Source organism: Microcebus murinus, chromosome 16 (genome assembly GCF_040939455.1).
Source record: "Microcebus murinus isolate Inina chromosome 16, M.murinus_Inina_mat1.0, whole genome shotgun sequence".
Lineage (NCBI taxonomy): Eukaryota > Metazoa > Chordata > Mammalia > Primates > Cheirogaleidae > Microcebus > Microcebus murinus.
In genome coordinates, this window is record NC_134119.1 from 26,688,198 (window position 1) to 26,715,031 (window position 26,834).

Genomic DNA, 26,834 nt, shown 5'->3' on the forward strand with positions numbered 1-26,834 from the left:
CTCCTCACATCCATTTCTCCTAACAGGCTCGTCTACCCATCACATCTCTAACTCGTCTCCTGAGAGCACCTTACAGATGCATCTCTATTATAAGTGCATTATTACCATCACTGTACTGGCTTAGAGGGTTTACGTGACTTCCATAATGCCATAAAACCCTGAGTGGCGGTCCTGGATTCAAACCGGTTTCTAAGCTACTCAATTACTTCCAGAGCGATGCATCTAGGCAGGAGTTTTCCCTAGGCAGGTCCTAGACTCCCCCTGTCTAACCATCAACATCCTCCAGTAGAAAACGTCCTTGGAAAACGCTGACGCAGTCTTTTGAACCTCGGCAGTACCCGTTAATCGCACAGCACACGGAAGTAGTGGGCAGTTGGCCGGAAGTGAGGCTGTGAGGTCCCGGTGTTCCTGGAGGAGTGTTCGTGCTGTCTGAGCCCGCGGTATACCGGGTTTGGTGTTGCGGCACCCGTCCGTCTTCGCCCGGCTCAGGTGAGTGAAGGAGGTTGCGGCGGACGCTCTCTGCGCTCACGGTGACCTGGGCCTTGGCCTGTGCCTCCCGCCCTCCTGGCCGGACCAAGGCCGGCGCGCACCGAAGCTCTGTCCAGTGATTCCTGGCAGGGGTCGTGGGCGCCTCTCACAGTCCTGGCTCTAGGGAGAACCTTGGCAACTCTCGCCACTCCAGAGTTCCGTGATCTTGGGCAAGAGGCTTATCTGAACCTTGATTGTTTTTTTCCTCTGTGAAACGGGGATCGTAACGTATTTGTCCCACAGGGCTGTTGTGAGAATGTAGTGAGAGATTCTGCCGCGCCTCTTATAACGTTTTTTATGTGCAAGCAAATGGCTTGGGGATTCCGATTCTATTGGTCTTGGGTGGGGCCTGAGATTCTGTGATTCTGGCCCAGTGAGGCTGATGCTGCTGGCCCGCAGACCACATTTCGAGTAGCAGGATCCCACAGTATTTTGCTTAGTACAATGGACGCGGTTAATCTTCAGCAAATATCAATATGATACAATGTGTACTTTCCCCCCACTTTTAGCAGACAGTTTCTGGTTGCACAAGCCTAACTAAGGTTAGTATTGATGCCCCCTTCTTTTTTTCCTCACTAGGGACAAGAAATAATAGCTCTTTCTCTTTCTGTGCAAATCATGACACAGCTTTTCTGTCCTGACTCAGGACAGGGGACTCAGGTCCCCTGATACCATCTACTTTCATTGGTCGCCTCAGGTGATGCTTCATTGCGCACTCACTATAGACTCTTGGACAGTGCTCTGTCCTGTGGAGCTGATAGCTAGGTGTGTTAGCACCAACTATGGCTTGTTTTGTGCTCTAGTCATTTGTTACTACTGGAATCTGAATTAATGTTTTCTACATTTTGGGTACACTTTTTGAGTAGTAAGAACAGCTGTCTTTCCATAACTGGGTTCTGCAACTCATTGCTCTGAATGGCCTTGGGCAAGCATTTGGATGATTTGCTGCTGCCTAGTAGGCCAAAACAAAATCTGAAGATTCTGTGCTGTATAATACAACTGAGAAATTGAAGCCTTTGGCAGTTACGCAGATCTAATATTTATTTGCCAGTATGGTTTTCTTCCCCATGCATTAGTTTATTTTTCTAGTCCCTAACAAGGCCTTGTCATTCATTCCTCATGTGAAAAAGTCAACTTGTTTTATTTTATTTTATTTATTTTTTTGAGACAGAGTCTCACTCTGTTGCCCAGGCTAGAGTGAGTGCCGTGGCATCAGCCTAGCTCACAGCAACCTCAAACTCCTGGGCTCAAGCAATCCTGCTGCCTCAGCCTCCCGAGTAGCTGGGACTACAGGCATGCGCCACCATGCCCGGCTAATTTTTTCTATATATATTAGTTGACCAATTAATTTCTTTCTATTTACAGTAGAGACGGGGTCTCGCTCTTGCTCAGGCTGGTTTCGAACTCCTGACCTCAAGCATTCCACCCGCCTCAGCCTCCCAGAGTGCTAGAATTACAGGCATGAGCCACTGCGCCTGGCCTATTTTTTTTTTTTTTTTTTTTTTTTTGAGACAGAGTCTCACTTCTGTTTCCCAGGCTAGAGTGCCGTGGTGTCCGCCTAGCTCACAGCAACCTCAAACTCCTGGCCTCAAGCAATCCTCCTGCCTCAGCCTCCTGAATAGCTGGGACTACAGACATGTGCCACCATGCCTGGCTAATTTTTATATATATATTTGTTTTAGCTGTCCAGCTAATTTCTTTCTATTTTTTTAGTAGATATGGGGTCTCACTCTTGCTCAGGTTGGTCTTGAGCTCCTCAGCTCAAATGATCCTCCTACCTCAGCCTCTCAGAGTGCTACGATTACAGGCGTGAGCCACTGCGCCCAGCCAGAAAGTCAACTTAGATATAAAATAATTCTGAAGTTCCTTCATCATTTGTCTCAAATACTATACTGTGCAGCCTTGCATATTGGAAAAACAGATAAAACCAATTGTTTGTTGAGCTAACGATCACCAATCATGATAGGTACTCAGACCATTAATTTGGGAATTTTCTCTCATGACTATGTGGGTGCACCTACTTCTCTTTACCTGCCTGGATTTTGTCATTCCTCCCGAAGTCCCATTGAGATGGGCTGAGTGTCAGCTCCCTGTTGTTATGCGGAAAGATTTTCTAAAAGCAGGGTCTTACAAAACCTTTTAAAAGCAGGGGCTCTAACAGAATTTTCTGTGGGGCTGAGTCAGACTGCATCTACCCATGTCCTTCTTGCCATTCTCATAGAGGAATAGCAGAGTCTTAGAAGGAGAGGGGAGGGCTATATAAGCTGAAAATTTTCACAAATGATTGTGATGTACTGTTTTCTCTCCTATAAGCATGGAAACTAGAACAAAGAGGCAGGGATGAGTTGCTAGACTTAATTTTGATTTGGCTTAGATTTGTGGGTGATACTTATCTTGACCTAAACATCTTTGCACTGGTGCTTTACCTTTATATTACTGGTAGACTCCACTCTTGTAGGCTCTGCTGTGTGGAAACAGCAGCACAGAAGAGAAGAGTGTAGCCCACTTAACATCCTCATTAACAGCTAAGGGTCTTAAAACAAACAAACACTCCCCCCACCCTCCCCCCCCTGCAGAAAACAGCTAAGGGTCCTTATTGTCAGTCTCTAAGCCCTTGCTAGGGGCTTGGGGCTTTAAAGCTTTGTAGGTTCTCAGCAGGAGACCTCAGCATCTAGAGAAAGTTAGTTTTTTTGCTTTTTTAATTTTCAAGGTTGTTCAACAAATTATTTGCTGAGATAAGAATGGGGTTTGGAGTATCCATTTATTTGTGGCAATTTTATTGGGCCATAGGAAAAGGATTAGAATTGAGGATTAAGAACTGGTAAATTGTATATGCTGAGGGTGTCATATACTTAATCTACAGTTAGTGTGGCTGTCTTCCTCTGCCTGGCTCCTCTCCTCTAACTTCTGGATTGTAGTTTAAAATGAAGCTGTTCAGCCTTGCTCAGACCTGTACCCGAAAGGTAGAAAGGTAAGGTTCTTTGTTGCTGTGAAATCACATTATTCAGGGTGTTTTGGGCTGTGCCTTTCAGAACTGCTAGGATCCAGGGGTCTCTGAGGCTGCACTCTGATTCATTAGGACCCCTAAAGAGATGGGGAGGAGGGTATACTTGGGGCCTTAAATTAGGAAAGGAGCTTTCTGAAATGATATCAGATGTCTTTGAACCTTTGGTGAAGCAGTCAGGAGTTAACTGAGCATCTCATGGTGTTCTCTTTCTAGTTTTCTTGTGGATTCTTTGGGAGTCCTTGAGTATAGAGAACCTAACCCTCTCAGGTGTGTTTTCTCTTTCTGGTCAATACATTTTGACCTTCTTTTCTTTGCAATGCCTTTTATCCTGACTTTACTGCTTCTGTATCTTATTTGTTTTTCTTTCCTTCTCCATAGTACTCAAGACCCAGCTGCAGAAGTGGTTCTATTTCAGACCAGCACATATAGATATGGTGTCTATAGAGTTACTGTAATAATTTGCATGGTGAAAAAGTAAGTTGCCACTCTTTGCCATTTGCAGTTTGGCTATTCATGCCTCTAAGATTCATTATTTTGTCTATTACTGAGTATCCAAAATCTGAAAATCCAAAATCTGAAATGCTTCAAAATGTGAAACTTTTTGAGCACTGACACAACACTTAAAGGAATTGCTCATTGGAACATTTCAGATTTTAGATTTTTGGATTTGGGATATTCAACTTGTAAGTATAATGCAAGTATTCCAGAATCTGAAACACTTCTGGTCTCAAGCATTTTGGAAAAGTGATATTCAACCTATAGTATAAACCATAGTGATAGTTAGAATCTACACAGAGATGGGAGGGGCTTTTGAGTTTCTCAGTTCTAACCTTCCAGCTCCCTGGTACCTGGAAACCCTAGAAGACCATAGATTGTTTACACTCTACCCCCCTGCTTGTGTTTCCTGACTCCTATTCTTGTCTCTCTAGTATACCAATAATGTAAGCTTGGGAGTCAGATGATCTTTTGATGTTGAGCCCCACCCAATCCCTGGCTGTGTAACCTTTGGCAGATTTTTTAATTTTGTGAAGTCTCTTTCTCATCAATAATATGGGAATAATAAACTAACCTTACAGAAAGGTTGTAAGTACTGAAACTAATGCAGCTAAAACAGCTTTTAAAGGGCTCTGAGCTTTGGCACAGAGGAGGCCCTAAGACAATTGTGGGTCTTGCTATTTCCATCTTGGAAATTAGCCTGTATTTTTAGAAATCAAAAAAGTTATATTGGCCAGGTGGGGTGGCTCATGCCTGTAATCCTAGCACTCTGGGAGGCCGAGGTGGGCGGATCACTAGAGGTCAGGAGTTCAAGACCGGCCTGAACAAGAGCGAAACTCCGTCTCTACTGAAAATACAAAGAAATTATTTGGTCAACTAAAAATATATAGAAAAAAATTAGCTGGGCATGGTGGCACATGCCTGTAGTCCCAGTTACTCAGGAGGCTATGGCAGTAGGATTGCTTGAGCCCAGGAGTTTGAGGTTGCTGTGAGCTAGGCTGACGCCACGGTACTCTAGCCCAGGCAATAGAGAGAGACTCTGTCACAAAAAAAGAGTCGTATCAATTCAAAACACTGGATCTACACCCAACATTGATGTTCTAGGAAATGCTTCTTTTGTTCATTTCTGGACCATGTACAGTAATTTCATTAAGTACTCTTAGGTAGAAGTAATTTAAGTAATTTTAACTTTTCAGTGTGCTTTTAAAATGACATAATTTATAGAGAGATATTTGTTAAGTCAATCTGTATACTCTTCTGTATTAATAGTTTTAATTCAATAACAAGGGAGAAAAAGTTAATTTATCAAAGGCATGATAGAAAGTCTTCCCACAAAGAAGCTATGTAGTTAATTTCCCTTTTTTTTTTTTTTTTTTTTGAGACAGAGGCTTGCTCTATTGCCCAGGGCAAAGAACAGTGGCACCATCATAGCTCACAGCAACCTCAAACTCCTGGGCTCAAGTTATCCTCCTGCTTCAGCCTCCTCAGTAGCTGGGATTACACACCCCACCCTGCAGGGCTAATTTTTCTATTTTTTGTAGAGGTGATGTCTTGCTCTTGTTCAGGCTGGTCTTGAACTCCTGATCTCAAGTGATCTTCCTGCCTTAGCCTCTCAGAGTGCTAGGATTACAGTGTGCGCTACTGTGCCTGGCCTAATATCCTTTTATGTAAGTGTATTTTAGGTGATGGAACTCGTTTATGCACTGTTTGTTCTACTGAATATTTGAGTGTACTTTTCTATATTTTGATGCCTGCCACACACACTATAAACCAGTCCCCTCCTATTGAGTGGACATTTGGGTGGTTTTCAGTTTTTTGCTTTAGTATAACAGCTATTTTGTAAAAAATAGGGTTTTTTATTTATTTATTTATTTATTTTTGAGACAGAGTCTCGCTTTGTTGCCCAGGCTAGAGTGAGTGCCGTGGCGTCAGCCTAGCTCACAGCAACCTCAAACTCCTGGGCTCCAGTGATCCTTCTGCCTCAGCCTCCCGGGTAGCTGGGACTACAGGCATGCGCCACCATGCCCGGCTAATTTTTTTATATATATATCAGTTGGCCAATTAATTTCTTTCTATTTATAGTAGAGACGGGGTCTCGCTCTTGCTCAGGCTGGTTTTGAACTCCTGACCTTGAGCAATCCGCCCGCCTCGGCCTCCCAAGAGCTAGGATTACAGGCGTGAGCCACAGCGCCCAGCCAAAAAAAATAGGGTTTTTTAAAAGCCATTTCTTAGGATCTAGTTGCCAAGATGAAATAAAGACTACAGATTTTGGCCGGGTGCAGTGGGTCAGCCTGTAATCCTAGTACTCTGGGAGGCTGAGGCGGGCGGATTGCTTGAGGTCAGGAGTTCGAAACCAGCCTGAGCAAGAGCGAGACCCCGTCTCTACTATAAATAATAATAAAAAAAAAAGAAATTAATTGGCCAACTAATATATATAGAAAAAATTAGCTGGGCATGTTGGCGCATGCCTGTAGTCCCAGCTACTTAGGAGGCTGAGGCAGCAGGATTGCTTGAGCCCAGGAGTTTGAGGTTGCTGTGAGCTAGGCTGACGCCAGGGCACTCACTCTAGGCTGGGCAACAAAGTGAGACTCTGTCTCAAAAAAAAAAAAAAAAAAAAAAGAAATTAATTGGCCAACTAAAAATATATAGAAAAAATTAGCTGGGCACGGTGGCGTGTGACTGTAGTCGCAGCTACTCAGGAAGCTGTGGCAGTAGGATCGCTTGAGCCCAGGAGTTTGAAGTTGCTGTGAGCTAGGCTGACGCCACAGCACTCTAGCCCAGGCAAGAGAGTGAGACTGACTCAAAAAAAAAAAAAAAAAAAAAAAAAAAGACTACAGATTTGAACAGTTTATGGCTTTAGTGGCACACTATGTTGAACTAAATTTAGATTCCAAGTTCTAAAGCAGGTCTTCTTTTTTTTTTTTTTTTTTTTTGAGACAGAGTCTCACTTTGTTGCCCAGGCTAGAGTGAGTGCCATGGCGTCAGCCTAGCTCACAGCAACCTCAAACTCCCGGGCTCAAGCGATCCTACTGCCTCAGCCTCCCGAGTAGCTGGGACTACAGGCATGTGCCACCATGCCCGGCTAATTTTTTACATATATAAATCAGTTGGCCAATTAATTTCTTTCTATTTATAGTAGAGACGGGGTCTTGCTCAGGCTGGTTTTGAACTCCTGACCTTGAGCAATCCGCCCACCTCAGCCTCCCAGAGAGCTAGGATTACAGGCGTGAGCCACCGCGCCCGGCTAAAGCAGGTCTTCTTAAAAGCTCTGTTCTGTCAACTGGAGAGTTTTGTTACTTGCTCTCTCTTTTGTTCCCACCTTGCCTGTTCTGTGATATTGAGATTCCTAGTGTATTTTGAAGCATATAAATCTTCAATTACTGTCATCCAAATATTAAAAAATATTTCACAGCTATTTTCATAATGTTTTTCTAATTTTTAAAAAGTTGGCCAGCTGTGTTCATAAAAATAAACTAATAGTCTATAGTAGAGATCGGCAAACTTTATGTAATGAGCGAGATAGTATTTTATGCTTTTCAGGCCACACAGACTGCCAGTTACTCAGTTCTGCTCTGGTTTTGGGAAAACAGACATAGATAATATGTAACAAATGGCCTTGCTATGTTCTGGTAAAATTTTACTTACAGAAAGAGGTGAAGGGGCCGGGTGCGGTGGCTCATGCCTGTAATCCTAGCACTCTGGGAGGCCCAGGGGGGTGGATTTCTCGAGGTTAGGAGTTCAAAACCAGCCTGAGCAAGAGCGAGACCCCCGTCTCTACTATAAATAGAAAGAAATCAATTGGTCAACTAATATATAGAGAAGAAATTAGCAGGGCATGGTGGCACATGCCTGTAGTTCCAGCTACTCTGGAGGCTGAGGCAGAAGGATTGCTTCTGGAGTTTGCCCAGGAGTTTGAGGTTGCTGTGAGCTAGGCTGATGCCACGGCACTCACTCTAGCCTGGGCAACAAAGCAAGACTCTGTCTCAAAAAAAAAAAAAAAAGAAAAGAAAAAAGAAAGAGGTGAAGGGCTATATTTGGGCTCTGGGACATAGTTTGCTGACCCTGGTCTATAGCATCTGAACCCATAGTTTGAAACTTGGTGGGCAGTATGGTCCACAGGCCATAGTTAAGAACCAAGTGTACAAAGATTTAGTGTGAAATAATTCTGCTCTGGTTTACAAAGAAATTAGAATATATATTCCTGCCACCCAGAGAAGCCTGTGTAGCTAGGATACCGGAAAAGAGCCACCTGCCCTACGGTCTTCTAGTTCTTGTGCTATGGACTCTGGAAGAGGAGGTTGACAATTGAGTTGGGCAGGCACTTTAGACAGTCATTTTGGCATCTTGGAACCCTTATGGAATTTTCTGCAACAACAGCCCTGTCTTGTCCATCAGTTGGCAGCTCAGGTCCCCTTGGATCTTGCTTGTCAGGCTTTGGCATATAAATAGAAAGAAAGAGAATAAGCATTAAAGAAAGCAAGGTTATGGCAGTGTCAATTTCATAGCCTCTTATGGTTTCTACCATGGGAGAAAAATGGGGATTGTACTGCTCACAGGCAGAATAAGGAAGTAATCAACAGTTGATTACCCAGTGCCTCCTGATGAAAGCTCTGGCATGTCAGCAGGACAGTCATGCGAATTGGTGTTCCCTGAACCCTGAGCCCAACTTTGAGATGTTCTTTGCTTCCCACCCATGAATTGACAGTGAGCAGACCCTTAGCCTTCTGCTCTCCCCTACCAGAAGGAGTTTTTTTTTTTTTTTTTTTTGAGACAGAGTCTCACTTTGTTGCCCCGGCTAGAGTGAGTGCCGTGGCATCAGCCTGGCTCACAGCAACCTCAATCTCCTGGGCTCAGCGATCCTACTGCCTCAGCCTCCCGAGTAGCTGGGACTACAGGCATGCGCCACCATGCCCAGCTAATTTTTTGTATATATATTTTTAGTTGGTCAATTAATTTCTTTCTATTTTTGGTAGAGACAGGGTCTCGCTCAGGCTGGTTTCGAACTCCTGACCTTGAGCGATCCGCCCGCCTCGGCCTCCCAAAGTGCTAGGATTACAGGTGTGAGCCACTGCGCCCGGTCCAGAAGGAGTTTTTGAGTATACTTCCCAGTTGTACAACTTATCTGCAACTACTCTGCAATAGTGATTCAAGTTCTGTTATAAGCCTCCTGGGAAGAATAGGCATCTTCTAAAAGGTACAGGGCGGAATTCGGCCGGCAAAAAAAAATAAAAATAAAAAAAAATAAAAATAAAAGGTACAGGAACAACATTAGAATGACAGATTTCTGTAATTATAAGTTTTGTACTTTAAGAACAGGGAGGGTTATTGTGGGTATAATTAATTAATCTTATACCAAATCCCACTTTTTTTTTTTTTGAGTAGGGGTCTCATTATGTTGCCCAGGCTGGTCTTGAACTCCTGGGCTCAAGCTATCTTTGCCCCTCAGCCTCCTGAATAGCTGGGACTATAGGTGTGTGCCACCACACTTGGCCTAAATCCCACTTTTTAGTTTGTACTGTTAGAATGGTAGCTTTTACGGACTTTCTTTTTCTTTTTTTTTGAGACAGAGTTTTGCTCTGTTGCCCAGGCTAGAGTGCCGAGGCGTCAGCCCAGCTCACAGCAACCTCAAACTCCTGGGCTCAAGCAATCCTTCTGCCTCAGCCTCCTGAGTAGCTGGGACTACAGGCATGCACCACCATGCCTGGCTAATTTTTTCTATATATTTTAGTTGGACAATTAATTTCTTTGTATTTTTAGTAGAGATGGGGTCTCGTTCTTGCCCAGGCTGGTCTCAAACTTCTGACCTTGAGTGATCCTCCTGCTTCGGCCTCCCAGAGTGCTAGGATTACAGGCATTAGCCACTGTGCCTGGCCCTTTTATGGACTTTCTTACTCTCCAAGTGGAAACTTTATGTGTTGATATCAAAGAGACAGAATAAGTTGCTAATTTTGTTCCCAACTTTCTTTCTGGAGATCTGCCTTCCTCCTTCCTATTGAATGTTAGCAGAGCAACCCTCTCTTAATGAAGGAAGTATGGGTCGAGCAGCAATCTGAGAACTGCCCAATGGTACCCTGGGTTTGGGGTTTTGATGTACCTTTGTGCAAAACAAAAGGAGTTTATCCTTGGTATATACTGTCTTATTGTCTGGGCGTTCACTAACTTTGGACTTCAGTGGATAGTAGTGTAGTTTTAATCTATCTTATAATGTGTAAATTTTGATATTATGATAGGTAGACACCACTCATTCTTCATCTACCCTTTTTTCAGTATCTGGCACCAATTCTGGCCCAGTCATTTGTGACCCATGGCTCTTGTGATATGCTGAAGATTTCCAGGCAGTTTCTGTGGAACGCCTCCCCGTCCAGCTCTAATCAAGCACCATATAAACAAGAAATTGCCTGGTCAAACCTATGAGAACTGTGTTCTGACTGCCAAAAGGATCAGTACTGACACCAGAATGGCAGCCACTCTCAAGTTGTTAAAACCTTTAGGATATCGAACACTTTACAGTCCTTTTGCCTTCAGTGCAGCCCAACGTGTGGTGTATTGGAATATGAGAAGCAGCACACAGCATGGGGGACAGGACCCTCCAGAACATGGTAGTCCCTGCCATTCTGCAAAAAAAGTTAAGAATGTTTGTAGCACGTCCTTTTCTAAGAAGACCTTCACAACCAGAAGTGCCCTTCTGGGTTTGGAATTCGACAAGGCCTCTACCTCTAAAGCCAGCACGTTGCAGCAGGGCTCACCCAGAGCCATAAGAGTTGATGAAGAGGATGTAGAAGTTTTTGATACCCTTGAAGACCGCCGAGTTTTCCTACAGCTAAGACCAGAGTACCAGCTTCACAGCTATCACAGATCTGAGACCTGTCAGCCCCTTTCTGTTTCAGAAGGTGAACTAATTTTGCACAAAGTCAGAGTTTATGAAAATAATCTCCAGCCTCAAACCATTGCTGATTATTTCTGTAAGCTGAGCTCTCTGCCTGCAGAACAGCATCCTGGTTTGCTCTCCAGTACCAGCTTTGCTTTGCTCTGCCAGCTGAGTGTGAAAAACATACAGTTCTTTGATACCCCAGATCTGATCAATATTTTGAAAGCCTTTGTCAGTTTAGGGATCCCTCACTCCCATTCAATGCTAGCTGTATATGAAACCAAATTTTGCCATCAGGTATGGGAGATGAGTCTGGATCAGCTTCTGTTGGTAGCTGATCTCTGGCGGTACTTAGGCCATAGAGTATCTCGGTTTTTAAAAATCTTTTTTAGTTATCTTAATTTGCACTGGAAAGATCTATCCTTGACCCAGCTGGTTCACTTAATTTATATTATAGGTGAAAATCGTCAGGTACCCGAGGACCTAATGCAAAAACTGGAATCATTGATTCTTAAATATATAGATTCAATCAATTTGGAGGAGGTTGGTACAATCTGTTTGGGATTCTTTAAATCAAGTAGTAGTCTCTCTGAATTTGTCATGCGAAAAATTGGAGACTTAGCTTGTGCTGACATGCAACATCTAAGTAGTCATGCCTTAGTGAATATTCTTAAAATGTTCCGTTTCACTCATGTGGATCACATAAATTTCATGAAGCAGTTTGGAGAGATTGCTCCTCAGCGCATTCCTTACCTGGGAGTTCAGGGTGTCATGCACCTGACTCTTGCCTGCTCGGCCTTACGCTTTCTGGATGAAGGATTAATGAATGCTGTGGCTGCTTCGTTGCCTCCTAGAGTAGCACACTGTCGAAGTAAAGATGTTGCCAAGATTCTGTGGTCATTTGGAACTCTGAATTATAAGCCACCCAATGCAGAAGAATTTTATTCCAGCCTGATAAATGAGATACACAGAAAGATGCCTGAATTCAGCCAATACCCAGAACACCTACTCACCTGCCTGCTGGGTCTGGCATTTTCTGAGTACTTTCCAATAGAATTAATCAATTTTGCTCTGAGTCCAGGGTTTGTCAGGTTAGCTCAGGAGAACAGCAAGTTTGAACTCACTAAGGAACTATATACTCTTGATGGTACAGTTGGCATTGAGTGTCCAGATTACAGAGGTAATCGTCTTTGTTCTCACCTGCAGCAAGTGGGGTCTGACATGCTGTGGGATTTAGCAAGGAAGGATATGAACTCAAAGCCTGAATTCCTAGAAATTCTGTTTTTACTTGAAACCATGTTGGGTGGGCCCCAGTACATCAAGTACCATATGATTTTACCTCATACCCGATCTTCTGACTTAGAAGTCCAGCTTGATGTTAACATGAAGCCATTACCATTTAATAGAGAAGTCACACCAGCTGAAAACATAGCCAAATTAAGACTTAAGCATGAGGGAGTCAGCCTTACAGATGATTTGATGAATCGGTTACTAAAAGGGAAAGCAAGAGGACATTCTCAGGGGGAAATTGAGTCAGAGACTGGGCAACAACCCATGGAATTACAGAATAAGACAGCCAGACCCTTGGGGGGCTCTCTTTGCCATGTGGCAGATTGGTCTGGGTCCATGGAGATGGCTGGACTGTGCCCCTCAGGCAGCATACAGGCCCCAGCAGTGAAGCTGGCCATTCAAATGACAAATAAGAACCAATATTGCTATGGTTCCAGGAATCTGCTTGGACTGCATAATATGAAGAGACGGCAGCTGGTTCGGCTTGGCTATCGAGTGGTAGAGTTAGCCCACTGGGAATGGCTCCCACTACTAAAACGAACTCGCTTAGAAAAGCTAGCATTCCTCCATGAGAAAGTATTCACCTCTGCTCTCTGAACAGCCTTCAGGGGCATTTCTACTCAAAAGGTGTAGGAGTAGATGGTTACTACTGTGTTTCTAGGAAAATAAGACCTACTCATAAAATAAGCCCTCGCAGGATTGCATTTGTGCAATATAAGCCCTACCCTGAAAATCAGACCTAGTGATGGGCGTGGCTACGCAGTGTATCTGCACAACCCTTGCATTTCGTTGTGGAGCGGTAAAGAAGATGAGCAGTCCTTTTCATCTGCCCCATGAGAGCTCTATTGCTCAACATGAGAGATTGGGGCCAATGGTTCTAAAGGAAATAGAGTCACAAGAAATTCAGGATGGAATTCAGGGTTTGGAGAGTTATGATGATGTTCCAGAAGAAGACGACTTAACTATATTTGAATAAATGTAGATTGTTGTACCATACTTAAAAAAATAACACATCCCCTGAAAATAAGCCCTAGAGTGTCTTGTTGAGGAAAAATAAATATAAGACCCTGTCTTATTTTGGGGGAAACATGGAATTTTATAAAAATTTCATAATTTTTATAATTGCGAAACAATTATAAAAGCCAGAATGAAAGTTTGGTAATAAAATCATCTGTGTAGGAGACTTGGTTGTGTTCGTGGCTGTGGCAGATTGGAGCTAATGTATGTTACTGTGAATTAATTATAAGCTCATTGGGTTATACAAGTTGCCGCTAATTTGTGCATATTACTTCTAGTAAATAATAAACATCTTAAAATGTCCTATAGTCAAGTAAGTCTTATTGCATTTTTTTTCCCTCTGCTTACCAGCCTTACGTCACAGTTATTTTGAGTTTTTAGAATAAAAGTGTAGTCAGACGTTGTATAAAGTCAATTTTTTAAAAAGTTGTTTTCATATACCTTGTTTTAAAATAAGAATCTCCTGGCCGGGCGTGGTGACTCACGCCTGTAATCCTAGCACTCTGGGAGGCTGAGGCAGGTGGATCATTTGAGCTCAGGAGTTCGAGACCAGCCTGAGCAAGAGCGAGACCCTATCTCTACAAAAGAAAGAAGTTAATTGGACAGTTAAAAATATATAGAAAAAATTAGCCAAGCATGGTGGCACATGCCTGTAGTCCCAGCTACATGGGAGGCTGAGACAGAAGGATTGCTTGAGCCCAGGAGTTTGAGGTTGCTGTGAGCTAGGCTGACACCATGGCACTCTAGCCCGGGCAACAAAGTGAGACTCTGTCTCAAAAAAAAAAAGAATCTCCTATAGCTTTACTTATATTTTAGGATTTTCCCTCTGTGCGTCTTCATGCCCGTTGAAATTCAAATCCTCATTCTTGTTTAGATTCAGTTGATCTTAGTTGCTGGTTTTTCCTGATTTAAAGAACCATTTCAGGCTGGGTGAGGTGACTCATGCTTGTAATCCTAGCACTCTGGGAGGCCGAGGCGGGTGGATTGCTCAAGATCAGGAGTTCGAAACCAGCCTGAGCAAGAGCGAGACTTCGTCTCTACTATAAATAGAAAGAAATTAATTGACCAACTAAAAATATATATACAAAAAACCAAAATATTAGCCGGGTATGGTGGCACATGCCTGTAGTCCCAGCTACTTGGGAGGCTGAGGCAGTAGGATCGCTTGAGCCCAGGAGATTGAGGTTGCTGTGAGCTAGGCTGACACCACGGCACTCACTTTAGTCTGGGCAACAAAGTAAGACTCTGTCTCAAAAAAAAAAAAAAAAGAAAAGGAACCATTTCAGAAGTAGTGAACTTACTATTTTTCTCTTAGCCTCTTCTTCCACATTTCTACTCCTCTTGCATAAATTCCCTCCAAGACCCCCTCCATATTTTTTTCTTAAAATTGGACATAGAAGAATCGAGTTATCTAAGTGACTATTGGGGCAGTAGTTTACAAGTTTGACAATTAGGCAGAGTGCTTTTTATGGCAAGTAGCTCAGACAAGAAGGAAACATGTTACCTGTCATATTAGGAAGTCCAGTAGGTTTCAGGTTTGGCCAATTCAGGTTTGTATTATATTACAGCCACAAATATAAGGAAATTGTATATATGTAAGTAACATAATACAAGTAACTTGTAAACACTTGAGATCTGTGACAATATCTTTTTTTTTTTTTTTTTTTTTTTGTGAGACACAGTCTCGGTTTGTTGCCCAGGCTAGAGTGAGTGCCATGGCATCAGCCTAGCTCACAGCAACCTCCAACTCCTGGCCTCAAGCAATCCTTCTGCCTCAGCTTCCCGAGTAGCAGGGACTACAGGCATGTGCCACCATGTCCAGCTAATTTTTTCTATATATTTTTAGTTGACCAATTAATGTCTTTCTATTTATAGTAGAGACGGGGTCTCGCTCTTATTCAGACTGGTTTCGAACTCCTGACCTTGAGTGATCCTCCCGCCTCGGCCTCCCAGAGTGCTAGGATTACGGGCATGAGCCACTGCACCTGGCCTCAGTACTTTTAATATATACCTGGGAGTGAAATTTCGGGGTCACATGATAATTCTGTGGTTTGTATTTGTTTGTTTGTTTGTTTTGAAACAGAGTATTGTTCTATTGCCCTGGGTAGAGTCTAGTGGCATTATCACATCTCACTGCCACCTCACACTCCTAAGCTCAAGCTATCCTCATGCCTCAGCATCCCAAGTAACTAGGACTACAGATGTGTACCACCACACCTGGCTAATTTTTCTGTTTTTTTGTAGAGATGGGGTCTCACTCTTGCTTAGGCTGGTCTCAAACTCCTAAGCTCAAGCAATTCTCCCGCCTTGGCCCCCCAGAGTGCTAGGATTACAGGCATGAGCCACCATGCCCAGCCTCTATGTTTAACTTATTGAGGAACTGTCAAACTTACTGAGGAAATGTCAAATGGCTGCACCATTTTACATTTCCTACCAGCAGTATACTAGGGTTTCAGTTTTTCCACATCTTTGCTATTACTCGTTATTTTAATTTTATTTTTTTTGAGCTTATTTTTCATTTATCGAAAACATTTAATGTATAAATGTATAGAAAGCCAGTGAAAATAGCTTGAGATGTCACCATGATACATATGAGAGATGAGATGGGTATATTAAGGAGCTCATTGAAATTTTTACTGTAAAACAGTGGCAGGTGGTTTCACCACTAGGTGGGAATCTTAGGGGAACATTTCATTCCTGAACCTCTAATAGTCCTGGTGTGGGTCCAGTGGAGGCAGGAGGTGGCAGTGGAGACACGCACTGGGGCTCCTGGGAGATGCCATTTTCTGTGGCACCATCTGAGGTTGATGTTCTCTGCAGTATCTCCCTCTTCTGTATTTGGCCAGATGATTCTGATTCTCTGTCCTTCTCTGTCATTGGAGCCAAATGGGCACTGACCTCATCTCCAAGACCATTACAGAACTCTTTGTACACCAAGGAAGAGTCTGATTCTGAGCTGCAGGAGAAGCTGTTACTGTCAGACTGTTATTTCACCCTCATGGGATCTGTCCAAATCACTCAGGGAAGCAGTTTTGTTGACCTGTTTCTTCATAGGTCTTTTCTTCTGTATGTTTCTGGCTTTTCCTTTCTTCTTTTTAAAGCTCTTCAGTGTCCACTCATCATCACTGCTGAACATCTCAGAGTCAGAGGAGGACACAGGCTGACACACAGGCAAGTGGCTCCTTCTCCTCAGGGTCATTGCATTTACACTTTGCTAGGGACAAGGGCTTCTTGCATAGTTGTTGAGAAGATTCAAAGGAAGGCAAACACCAACTGTCCAGAGCAATTTCAGACACATAGTAGATGTTCAATAGGTATGAGTTCCACTGTTCCACATCTCTTTATGATGTGATTTTCTGAGGGAGCCCCAGCAGCAGGGCGAACTGGTCTCTGCCCAGGGCTTTGTCCACTACCACCCCCAGGCTCCAGGGGCTGCTCTTCCCCCTTATTTTTTATTATGGCCATCATAGTAGGTGTGAAGTAGTATCTTATTGTAGTTTTGATTTGCACTTTGCTAGTGACTAACTAATAATTAACAACTTTTCATGTACTTGTTAGCCATTTGTATATCTTCTTTGGAGAAATATCTGTTCAAGTCCTTGGCCATTTTTTAAATTGGGTTGTTTGTCTTTATGTTGCTGAGTTGTTTAAGAGTTCTTACATATTCTAGATGTTAATCTTTTATCAGATACTAGTGTATATGATTTGCAGATAGTTTCTCCTATTCAGTGGGTTGTCTTTTCACTTTCAGTTTTTAATTTTTTTTTTTTTTTTGAGACAGAGTCTCACTTTGTTGCCCAGGCTAGAGTGAGTGCCATGGCGTCAGCCTAGCTCACAGCAACCTCAAACTCCTGGGCTCGAGCAATCCTGCTGCCTCAGCCTCCCGAGTAGCTGGGACTACAGGCATGCGCCACCATGCCCGGCTAATTTTTTACATATATATAAGTTGGCCAATTAATTTCTTTCTATTTATAGTAGAGACGGGGTCTCGCTCTTGCTCAGGCTGGTTTTGAACTCCTGACCTTGAGCAATCCGCCCGCCTCGGCCTCCCAGAGAGCTAGGATTACAGGCGTGAGCCACCGCGCCCGGCCTCAGTTTTTAATTTTGATAAAGTCCAATTTACTTTTTTTGTTGCTTGTGCTTTTGATGTGATATCTAAGAAACCATTGCCAAATTAAGGTCATGAACATTTACCCTTATTTTTTCTTCTGTGAGGTTTATAGTTTAGGTCTAGGTTATATTTAGGTCTCTGATCCACATTGAATTAATTTTTGTATATGGCATGAGGGAAGAGTCCAACTTCATTCTTTTGTGTGTGGATATCTAGTTGTCCTAGCACCATTTGTTGAAGAGAATCTTCTTTCCCCATTAAATGGTCTTAGCACCCATGTCAAAAATCAATTGACCATAGATGTGTGGATCTATTTCTGGATTCTCAGTTCTGTTCCATTGATCTGTATGTCTGTTCTTATGCCAATACCACATTCTTTTGGTTATCATAGCTATGTAGTAAGTTTTGAAATGGGGAAGTTTGAATCTTCCAACTTAACTATTTTTCAAGATTGCTTTGGCTATTCAGGGTCCTTGCAATTCTCTATGAATTTTAGGATCAGTGTGTCCAGTTCTGCAAGAAAAGCCATTGGGATTTTGATAGAGACTGTACTGAATCTGTAGTTTGCTTTGGGGAATATTGCTGTTTTTACAATATTAGGTCTTCTAATCCATAAACATGGGATATCTTCCCATTCATTTAGATCTTTAACTTTTTTCAGCAGTGGTTTTTTTTTTTTGTTTTTTTTTTTTGAGACAGAGTTTCACTTTGTTGCCCAGGCTAGAGTGAGTGCTGTGGCATCGGTGTAGCTCACAGCAACCTCAAACTCCTGGGCTCAAGCAATCCTCCTGCCTCAGCCTCCTAAGTAGCTGAGACTACAGGCATGCGCCACCATGCCCAGCTAATTTTTTCTATATATATTAGTTGGCCAATTAATTTCTTTCTATGTATAGTAGAGACAGGGTCTTCCTCTTGCTCAGGCTGGTTTCGAACTCCTGACCTTGAACAATCCACCCGCCTTGGCCTCCCAGAGAACTTGTTGTTTTCAGTATATAAGTCTTATACCTTCTTAGTTAAATTTATTCCTAAGTATTTTATTCTTTTTTATTCCGTAGTAAATGGAGTTGTTTTTAAAATTTCTTTTATGAGTTGTCCATTGTGAGTGGATGGAAATATAATTGATTTAATCTGCTATTTTGCTTAACTCATTTTTTAGCTCTGATAGTTTTTTGTTGTTATGTAGATTCTTTAGGATTTTCTCTAGATAGGATCATGTCATATGATAACAGATAATTTTACATCTTTCTTTCCACTTTGGATTTCTTTTAATTTTTTTTTCTTGTCTAATTACTCTGGCTATAACTTCTAGTAAGATAATGAATACAAGCAGTGAAAGTAGGCCTCCTTGTCTTGTTCCTGATCTTATGGGAATGCTTTCAGTCTTGCATCATTGAGTATGATGTTAGCTATGGGTTTTTCCTAAACCCTTTATCATGTTGAGGAAGTTCCTTTTTATTCCTAGTTTGCTGAGTGTTCAATAAATAATTTTTTTTGTGTGTGTATATGTCCCAAATAATACATGGAATGTTCATATATTAAAAGAATTCCGGCCGGGCGCTGTGGCTCACGCCTGTAATCCTAGCTCTTGGGAGGCCGAGGCGGGCGGATTGCTCAAGGTCAGGAGTTCAAAACCAGCCTGAGCAAGAGCGAGACCCCGTCTCTACTATAAATAGAAAGAAATTAATTGGCCAACTGATATATATATAAAAAAAAATTAGCCGGGCATGGTGGCACATGCCTGTAGTCCCAGCTACTCGGGAGGCTGAGGCAGAAGGATCACTCAAGCCCAGGAGTTTGAGGTTGCTGTGAGCTAGGCTGACGCCACGGCACTCACTCTAGCCTGGACAACAAAGTGAGACTCTGTCTCAAAAAAAAAAAAAAAAAAAAAAGAATTTCATTATTTATCTAAATGAAGTTGAGGTTTAAATGAGCATTCTTTATTTTTAATTGCTAAATCTAGCAACCCTAAGAAAGACACAGTGAAAAGACAGGGTGGTATTTTGGGCAGAGTTGGGGGCAGAAGAGATTTGAATGTGTTTACATGTTGAAGGTAGAGTTCAATAGTAGAGGTAAGTTGAAAATTCAGGGCCGGATGCAGTGGCTCACACCTGTAATCCTAGCACTCTGGGAGGCCAAGGCAGGTGGATCACTCAAGGTCAGGAGTTCAAATCCAGCCTGAGTAAGAGCGAGACCCTGTCTCTACTAAAAGTAGAAAGAAATTAATTGGTCAACTAAAAATATATAGAAAAAATTAGCCGGGGATGGTGGCGCATGCCTGTAGTCACAGCTACTTGGGAGGCTGAGGCAGGAGTATAGCTTGAGCCCAGGAATTTGAGGTTGCTGTGAGCTAGGCTGATGACCTCTGGCCTGGGCAACAGAGTGAGACTGTCTTAAAAAAAAAAAAGAAAGAAAGAAAATTCAGGAGAGAGGCGAGAGCAGATGGAATAAGACTCTAAAGGAGAAGGACAGGGTTAGGGCCAGGTTTGTATGTTGAGGGCCTGGCTTCCTTGCCCAAGTTCCCGTAGAATTTTGCTGACAATGGTTTTAAGGTGTTGAGTAAATGGTGTTAGAAACCTTTGTAGAGCTCCTTGTTTTGAGACTGTGTCTCTTAGAAAAGAACTGCCTATCTGTCCGTTGTGATGAGCCTTTGCATTTCTTTTTTTCTGTTTTTTTTTGAGACAGTCTTACTCTGTTACCCTGGATAGAGTGCTGTGATATCATCACGGCTCACCGTAACCTCAAACTCCTGGGCTCAAGTGATCCTTCTGGCTCAGCCTCCTGAGCAACTGAGACTCAGGCTCGCCACTACGCCCAGCTAATTTTTTTTTTTTAATTTTTGGTAGAGGCTAATTTTTTCTATTTTTGGTAGAGATGGGGTCTTGTTCTTGCTCAGGCTGGTCTCAAACTCCTGTGATTCTCCCACCTTGGCCTCCCAGAGTGCTAGGATTATACAGGTATGAACCACCATGCCTGGCATATAGCCTGTGCATTTCTTACAAGTAAAATCTATGTCTGCTTGTGCCTAGCACAGTGCCTTGCATATGTTTAGCCCTTGAGCGGTGACTTGTTTCTATGTGGCATAAAATTGGTGGCTTCTTTGGGCCCACACCTGTGTTCTGGTCTTTCTGCATACCTCTCACAGGTGGGTAGCTGTGTGGGATAGGCTGGGATGGCCGTCTCTCATTTTAACCAGCTCTAAGAAAAATGCACATAAGTCAGACTTTTTTCATGGATGGACAGGTAACTCAATTTAGAAATTACAGGAAGTATTGTGCTGCTTTAAAAGCCGAAGTGCCCAATTTATAAAATTGCTCAGTGCATTGGTATTCCACCTACTCTTTGAGGTTAAATGCTTTTCTCTTATTTGACAGGTAATCTTTTCTTCTTCTTTTTTTCCCTCTGTAACCTGTTTGAGCCTAGTCTTTAAAATATGTGTATCTGCCAGAATTACTTTCCATTACATTTTTGTGAAACTCAAAGTCAGGTTGCTTAACTCAGTGATGGCAACTTCTTTGTACGCTAAAGGAAGAGGGATGCTCAAGTGTTCAGAAAGTGTCGTGGTCACCTTACACTCTTCTAAATTATCCCTCCATAATTCCCCACCCCCAGGTTCTGAACCTCAATAACAAAAACAAAAGATTTGCTTAGTTGCTTCAAACTCCAAGGATATATAGATAGCAACCTTCTGGACAGGGCGACCAACTCGTCCCAGTACTTCCTGGTTTTAGCATTGAAAGTGCCACAGTCTGGGAAACAGCTCAGCCCTCAGTAGACCAAGACAGTTGGCCACTCTAATTCTACATCTCTTCTTGGCCCTGCTTTTGTTCTTTCCCTTCTTGAGGTCAATCACTGGGATGCAGAGGAGGAAGATTTGTCTCTATCTGGACATCTAGACTTATAGGGGTGGGCTGTCAGCCGCAAGAAGTACTCTGAGCATGTATCTAGATCCTCAGTCCTCTCTGATATCATCAGGAATCTAGTCAGGTGTTTAACTACTTATATCAACTTTAAACATCTTGTAAGAGGGAAAAAAAAAACTTAAATCCCACCTGTCTAGTACATTCCATATTTAAATTTCTGTATTTCCACCATTACCTCCCAAACTATTTATGTATACATATTCCTAGATGTAGATTTTAAACAAATGTGTGATCATAATACAAGTTTTGTGTTCTTTATGTACACTTTCTTTTGCATTTTTCTACATAGCTATATTTATCATTTAAGTGACATGAATGGCAAGAATAAACATGTGTCACTCAAGTTTGTTTCTTACAATGTGGGCATAACTGGAGCCTTTAGTCAAGAGGCTTAGATCTGGGTGAAGAACTTCAAGACTTCTATGGTAATAGAATATTTGGATTTATAAAAGATATTTTAAAGAGATTCTTACAGTGATAGACTATTCTATGTCTTAAGTGTGGTAGTGATTACACATAGAATAAAATTGCATAGAACTAATTATTAGTAGATAGGCACAAACAACTGAGTGCATGTAAAACTGGTGAAATCTGAATAAGATCAGTGGATTGTTATCATTGTCAATTTCTTGGTTATGAAGTTGCGTTAGAGCTATGCTAGATATTACCATTTTGGGAAACTGGGTAAAGGGTATGTGGGATCTCTCTGTATTGTTTTTTAGAACTACACATGAATCTGTAATTATCTTAAAATTGAAAAGTTTAAATCTTTTAAAAATAAACACTTTCTTAGAAAGTAGCTTTGAAATCCTTGTGAGATAGATGCTCAGTAACACATTATACATAACTCATTTTCCTCCTTCCTCCTTTTAAAGAATACCACCATTTCAAAAAAAAAACTTAAAGAAAGAAAATATTAAGGGAAAAATAAACTGCCAATTTATTTCCAAGTAGTTTGTACCTTGGTACTCATCTTTGATGTCTTAGGAAGCCATTTGCAAAGATAGTCCTTCATGTAGTACAGAAAAGACAGTGGGAACACATCAGCCAGAGTAAAGGAAAACCCCTTGAAGGGTGAATTGCCTCTAAGTGGTTCAGAATTGCTGTTGTCATCTGGGAGGTTAATGGCAGACTTTTCATTTCATTTGTCATTTCTCTCCCTGGTTATAAGCCTTCTATGGCTTTCTTCTGACCAGTAGTTTTCAAACTTTTTTTTTTTTTTTTTTTGAGACAGAGTCTCACTTTGTTGCCCAGGCTAGAGTGAGTGCCATGGCGGCAGCCTAGCTCACAGCAACCTCAGACTCCTGGGCTCAAGCGATCCTACTGCCTCAGCCTCCCAAGTAGCTGGGACTACAGGCATGCGCCACCATGCCCGGCTAATTTTTTCTGTATGTATTGGTTGGCCAATTAATTTTCTTTCTATTTATAGTAGAGACGGGGTCTCGCTCTTGTTCAGGCTGGTTTTGAACTCCTGACCTCGAGCAATCCACCCGCCTCGGCCTCCCAGAGTGCTAGGATTACAGGCGTGAGCCACCGCGCCCGGCCAAACTTTTTTTGAATTTTTTTTTTTCAAACTTTTTTTTAAAACACTGTAACCCTCAGTAAGAAATGCCTTTTATATCAAAACCTTGAATGAATGAATGAATGAATGAATGCATATATACATATATATGTAACTGAAACAAAAGTTTCACAAAACAGTGCTCACCTTATCTGTGGTGCATGCTGACATTTTCTTTCTATTCTACTTAATTTTTAAAAATAGTGGTTATGGCTCAGTAATTTCAGTTCTCAATTTTTTTTCTGTTTGTTTTTTGTTTTTGGAGACAGAGTCTTGCTCTATCACCTTGGGTAGAGTGCAATGGTGTCATCGTAGCCTACTGCAACCTCAAACTCCTGGGCTCAAGTGATCCTCTTGCCTCAGCCTCCTGAGTAACTGGGACTACAGGCACATGCCACCATGCTCGGCTAATTTTTTTTATTTTTAGTAGAGACGGGGTCTCACTCTTGCTCAGGTGGTCTCAAACTCCTAAGCTCAAGTGATCCTTCCGCCTGGGCCTCCCAGAGTGCTAGGAATAGGCATGAGCCACTACACCCGGCCACAAACTGTTTTAGCTATAAAGTTGAAGACTATGAAAAGTTAAAATGAATAAACTAGATGTAAACATTTCAACATGGAAAACCTTAAAATAATACTGCTTAATGGAAAAGCAAGTTGCAGGCCAATATGCACAGCAATTATCATTAAAGTACATTAAGGGCCGGGCACAGTGGCTCACGCCTGTAATCCTAGCACTCTGGGAGGCCGAGGTGGGAGGATCATTCGAGCTCAGGAGTTCGAGACCAGCCTAAGCAAGAATGAGACCCCCGTCTCTACTGGAAAAAAAATAGAAAGAAAATTAATTGACCAACTAAACATATACAGAAAAAATTAGCCAAGCATGGTGGTACATGCCTATAGCAGCTACTCGGGAGGCTGAGGCAGGAGGATCACTTGAGCCCAGAGTTTGAGGTTGCTGTGAGCTGGGCTGATGCCACGGCACTCTAGCCTGGGCAACAGAGTGAGACTCTGTCTTAAAAAAATAAATAAATGAATAAAATAAAGTACATTAAAATACATAAAACTACTGTATCTTGTTTATGGGTACATACATACCTAATACTGATTTAAGTGGTAGGCAACTTTAGATAGAGCTCACCTCTTGGCAAAAAGGGAGAGGAAATAAAAGGAGTGATGTTTTTGTTTATACCTTTTAGATTTTACTTTTAACACTGAAATCAGAAGCAAACATGGCAAAATGTTAACATTTGCTGTATCTAGGTAGTGGGTACAAGAGTGTCTACTGTTTCATATTATTTTTTATCTGAAATATTTTGTAATAAAAATAATTCTTTAATGAAAATGGACTTCCATGCTATCTACTTATAAATCTGTATTGCTGTCTTATAATACCATTATTATCTGGCTCCAAGCTACTTCTCTGAACTGTAGGAAACTTTATCTGTGATCTGAGTTTCCCAATTTATACTCAGACCTAGTCTTTTTTTGTACTCAGATGCCACATTTGGATTAGGAGGCTATAGTTTGTATTTCCTGGACAGTGTTTGCAATGAGTTCAGGTTACATAGCCATTTCTTTAGCAGGGCTAGGGAGGCAGTCTTCCTGGGCTATGGGCTAGCCTGTTTGCATTTTCATGTGGTAAGCCATTCTTTTTCTGGATTAAGCATTAAGGCAGGAGGCACTTGACCTTAAAAATCAGAGTGTTGGAACCAGAACAATGGTAAGATCATACTAGTTACAGACCCTGATAGCACCCAGGGTCTTATAGAATCCTACTGTTGGGCATCATTATTTCCCAAAGAAACAGATATCATCATTTTTTTTTTTTTGAGACAGAGTCTCACTCTGTTACCCAGGCTAGAGTGCCGTGGTGTCAGCCTAGCTCACAGCAACCTCAAACTCCTGGGCTCAAGCAATCCTTCTGCCTCAGCCTCCCAAGTAGCTGGGACTACAGGCATGCACCACCATGCCCGGCTAATTTTTTCTATATATTTTTAGTTGGCCAATTAATTTCTTTCTATTTTTAGTATAGATAGGGTCTTGCTCTTGCTCAGGCTGGTTTCGAACTCCTGACCTTGAGCGATCCACCCTCCTCGGCCTCCCAGAGTGCTAGGATTACAGGTGTGAGCCACCGCGCCCGGCCGATATCATCATTTGTAAGATGTTTTAGAAAGGGTCTGCTGCTCTGGTCCTGTAATGGACACTTAACTTATTTCAATTTGTGTATTTCAGTTTGGTTTCTAGTTAATAACTTTGTTTTCAATAACTTTTCCCCCAGTCATTCTTTATTATTATTATTATTAGACCTTATATTTTAGAGCAATTTAAATTTACAGAAAAATTGAGCAGAAAATACAGAGTTCCCATGTACCTTCTCTCCTCTTCACACACTTTTCCGTTATTAACATTTTGTATTAGTGTGGTACATTTATTACAGTATTGACTTTTTATTAATGAAAGTCCATAGTTTCCATATAGTTTACATTAAGGTTCACTCTTTGTGTCATATAATTCTATAGGTCTTGACAAATGCATAATGTCACGTATACTGTATACCATTTCAGTATAGTATAGAACAGTTTCACCATCTGACCACTTCATTTTTATCTCTATACTCCAGTACCTAGCACAGGGTTTGCAAATGTTAAATAAATATGCAATAATATTCCATCTGAAATTAAATATGAGCAAGTCAAATTCAGTAGTATAGTACATTTAAGGAACAATCTGCGACAACCAGCTAGAGCCTATCCTGGGAATAAAGGGATGGTTTAAAATTAGGAAAATGTGTTAGCATATCTCATTAGTCTATCAGATAAGATAAATAATAAAGCTCAATATAGAGAGAAATATCAGAATTCAGAGTATACCCCTGATTTTCAAAAAGCTACAAAAATTAGAATGCTTTATTAGCATAAAAAGAATATTTCTATCTAGTAATCAGCATTATGTTCTAAGAGGCATTTTCTAATAGGAACCAACGAGAATGGCAACTCTATTATTGTTTTGTGTAGTTCTGGAAGTTCTAGCTAATGCAGTAAAATGAGAGACAAAATTCAGAGTTATCATTTTGAGAAAGGAATTGTCATTGTTATTGAGATGATAAGATTATAAAAAAACACAAAGAAAACAAACTGAAAATCTGTTAAGATCAATAAGAGTTAAATAAGACAGCTGAACATATAATAAAGATGCCAAAGTGAAAAAACTTTCCATATAGCAATAACCAGTTAGAAAAATTAATGGGAATAAGAAGATACCCTTAACAAGAAATATTAATATGTAGGACCCCTTAAGAAAAAAAGTCAAAATTGTATTAAGACCAAAGAAACACTCTGGTAGGCCGAGTCGGGCAGATCGCTCAACGTCAGGAGTTCAAAACTAGCCTGAACAAGAGCGAGACCCCCGTCGCTACTAAAAATAGAAAGAAATTAATTGCCTAACTAAAATATATAATTAGCCAGGCATGGTGACACATGCCTGTAGTCCCAGCTACTCGGGAGGCTGAGGCAGGAGGATTGCTTGAGTCCTAGAGTTTGAGGTTGTTGTGAGCTAGGCTGACACCTCGGCACTCTAGCCTGGGCAACAGAGTGAGACTCTGTCTCAAAAAAATAAAAAATAAATAAATAAAAAGTCACAACACATTCATAGAGCCTTGTCACTTTGGATCCAGGCCAATGTTAAAGAATGAAATAAAAGAGAAATACTGGAGTGCATTATATGTAGCAAGGGTGAATATCATTCCAAGGAACTTATTTCAGTTATAAGTGTGTCCACAAGCACAAACATGCATGCACACATGTGTGTACTAAAATATATTTCTTACTATTAGATCTAGTAAAAAAAATTTGAGACATTCTTGCACATTTGCACCAGGAGATACGTATACGACTTGTTTATAGCAGCACTATAATAGCAAAAAGTAGGATTAACTTGCATGCCTATCAGCAGGAATGAATTATAATATACTGGCATACCTCATTTTATTGCACTTCACAGATACTGCTTTTTTTGCATATTGAACGTGGCAACCCTCT

At 41.6% G+C, this 26,834-nt stretch overlaps 2 protein-coding genes across 7 annotated transcripts in view; both read left to right on the forward strand.

Moving 5' to 3' along the window:
* The first annotated feature begins 372 nt into the window (after positions 1-372).
* The window catches only part of UBOX5 (U-box domain containing 5), a 47,544-nt gene continuing 21,082 nt past the window's right edge, over positions 373-26,834 (forward strand). For all 3 annotated transcript variants that reach the window (XM_012755187.3, XM_012755191.3, XM_012755192.3), the window contains exon 1: positions 373-489. The gene's annotated coding sequence lies outside the window, so the exon portion shown is untranslated. The remainder of the gene's footprint in view (positions 490-26,834) is intronic.
* Positions 379-13,513, forward strand: FASTKD5 (FAST kinase domains 5). Of its 4 annotated transcripts, XM_076010989.1 has the most exons (4): positions 6,601-6,936; positions 7,284-7,683; positions 9,089-9,224; positions 10,298-13,513. In XM_076010989.1, the coding sequence occupies exon 4, from the start codon at positions 10,488-10,490 to the stop codon at positions 12,783-12,785; it is 2,298 nt and encodes a 765-aa protein (XP_075867104.1). In that variant the 5' UTR covers positions 6,601-6,936; positions 7,284-7,683; positions 9,089-9,224; positions 10,298-10,487; the 3' UTR covers positions 12,786-13,513. The 4 variants fall into 4 exon arrangements, with proteins under 4 accessions (XP_012610640.3, XP_020137433.2, XP_075867104.1 ...); XM_020281844.2 differs by lacking the exons at positions 6,601-6,936; positions 7,284-7,683; positions 9,089-9,224 and adding exons at positions 402-489; positions 3,914-4,009; XM_076010988.1 differs by having other exon boundaries at positions 7,284-9,224.

What these genes read in the sequence shown, in the direction of transcription:
- FASTKD5 (XM_012755186.3), top strand. Translation starts at nt 10,488, where the DNA reads ATGGCAGCCACTCTCAAGTTGTTAAAACCTTTAGGATATCGAACACTT.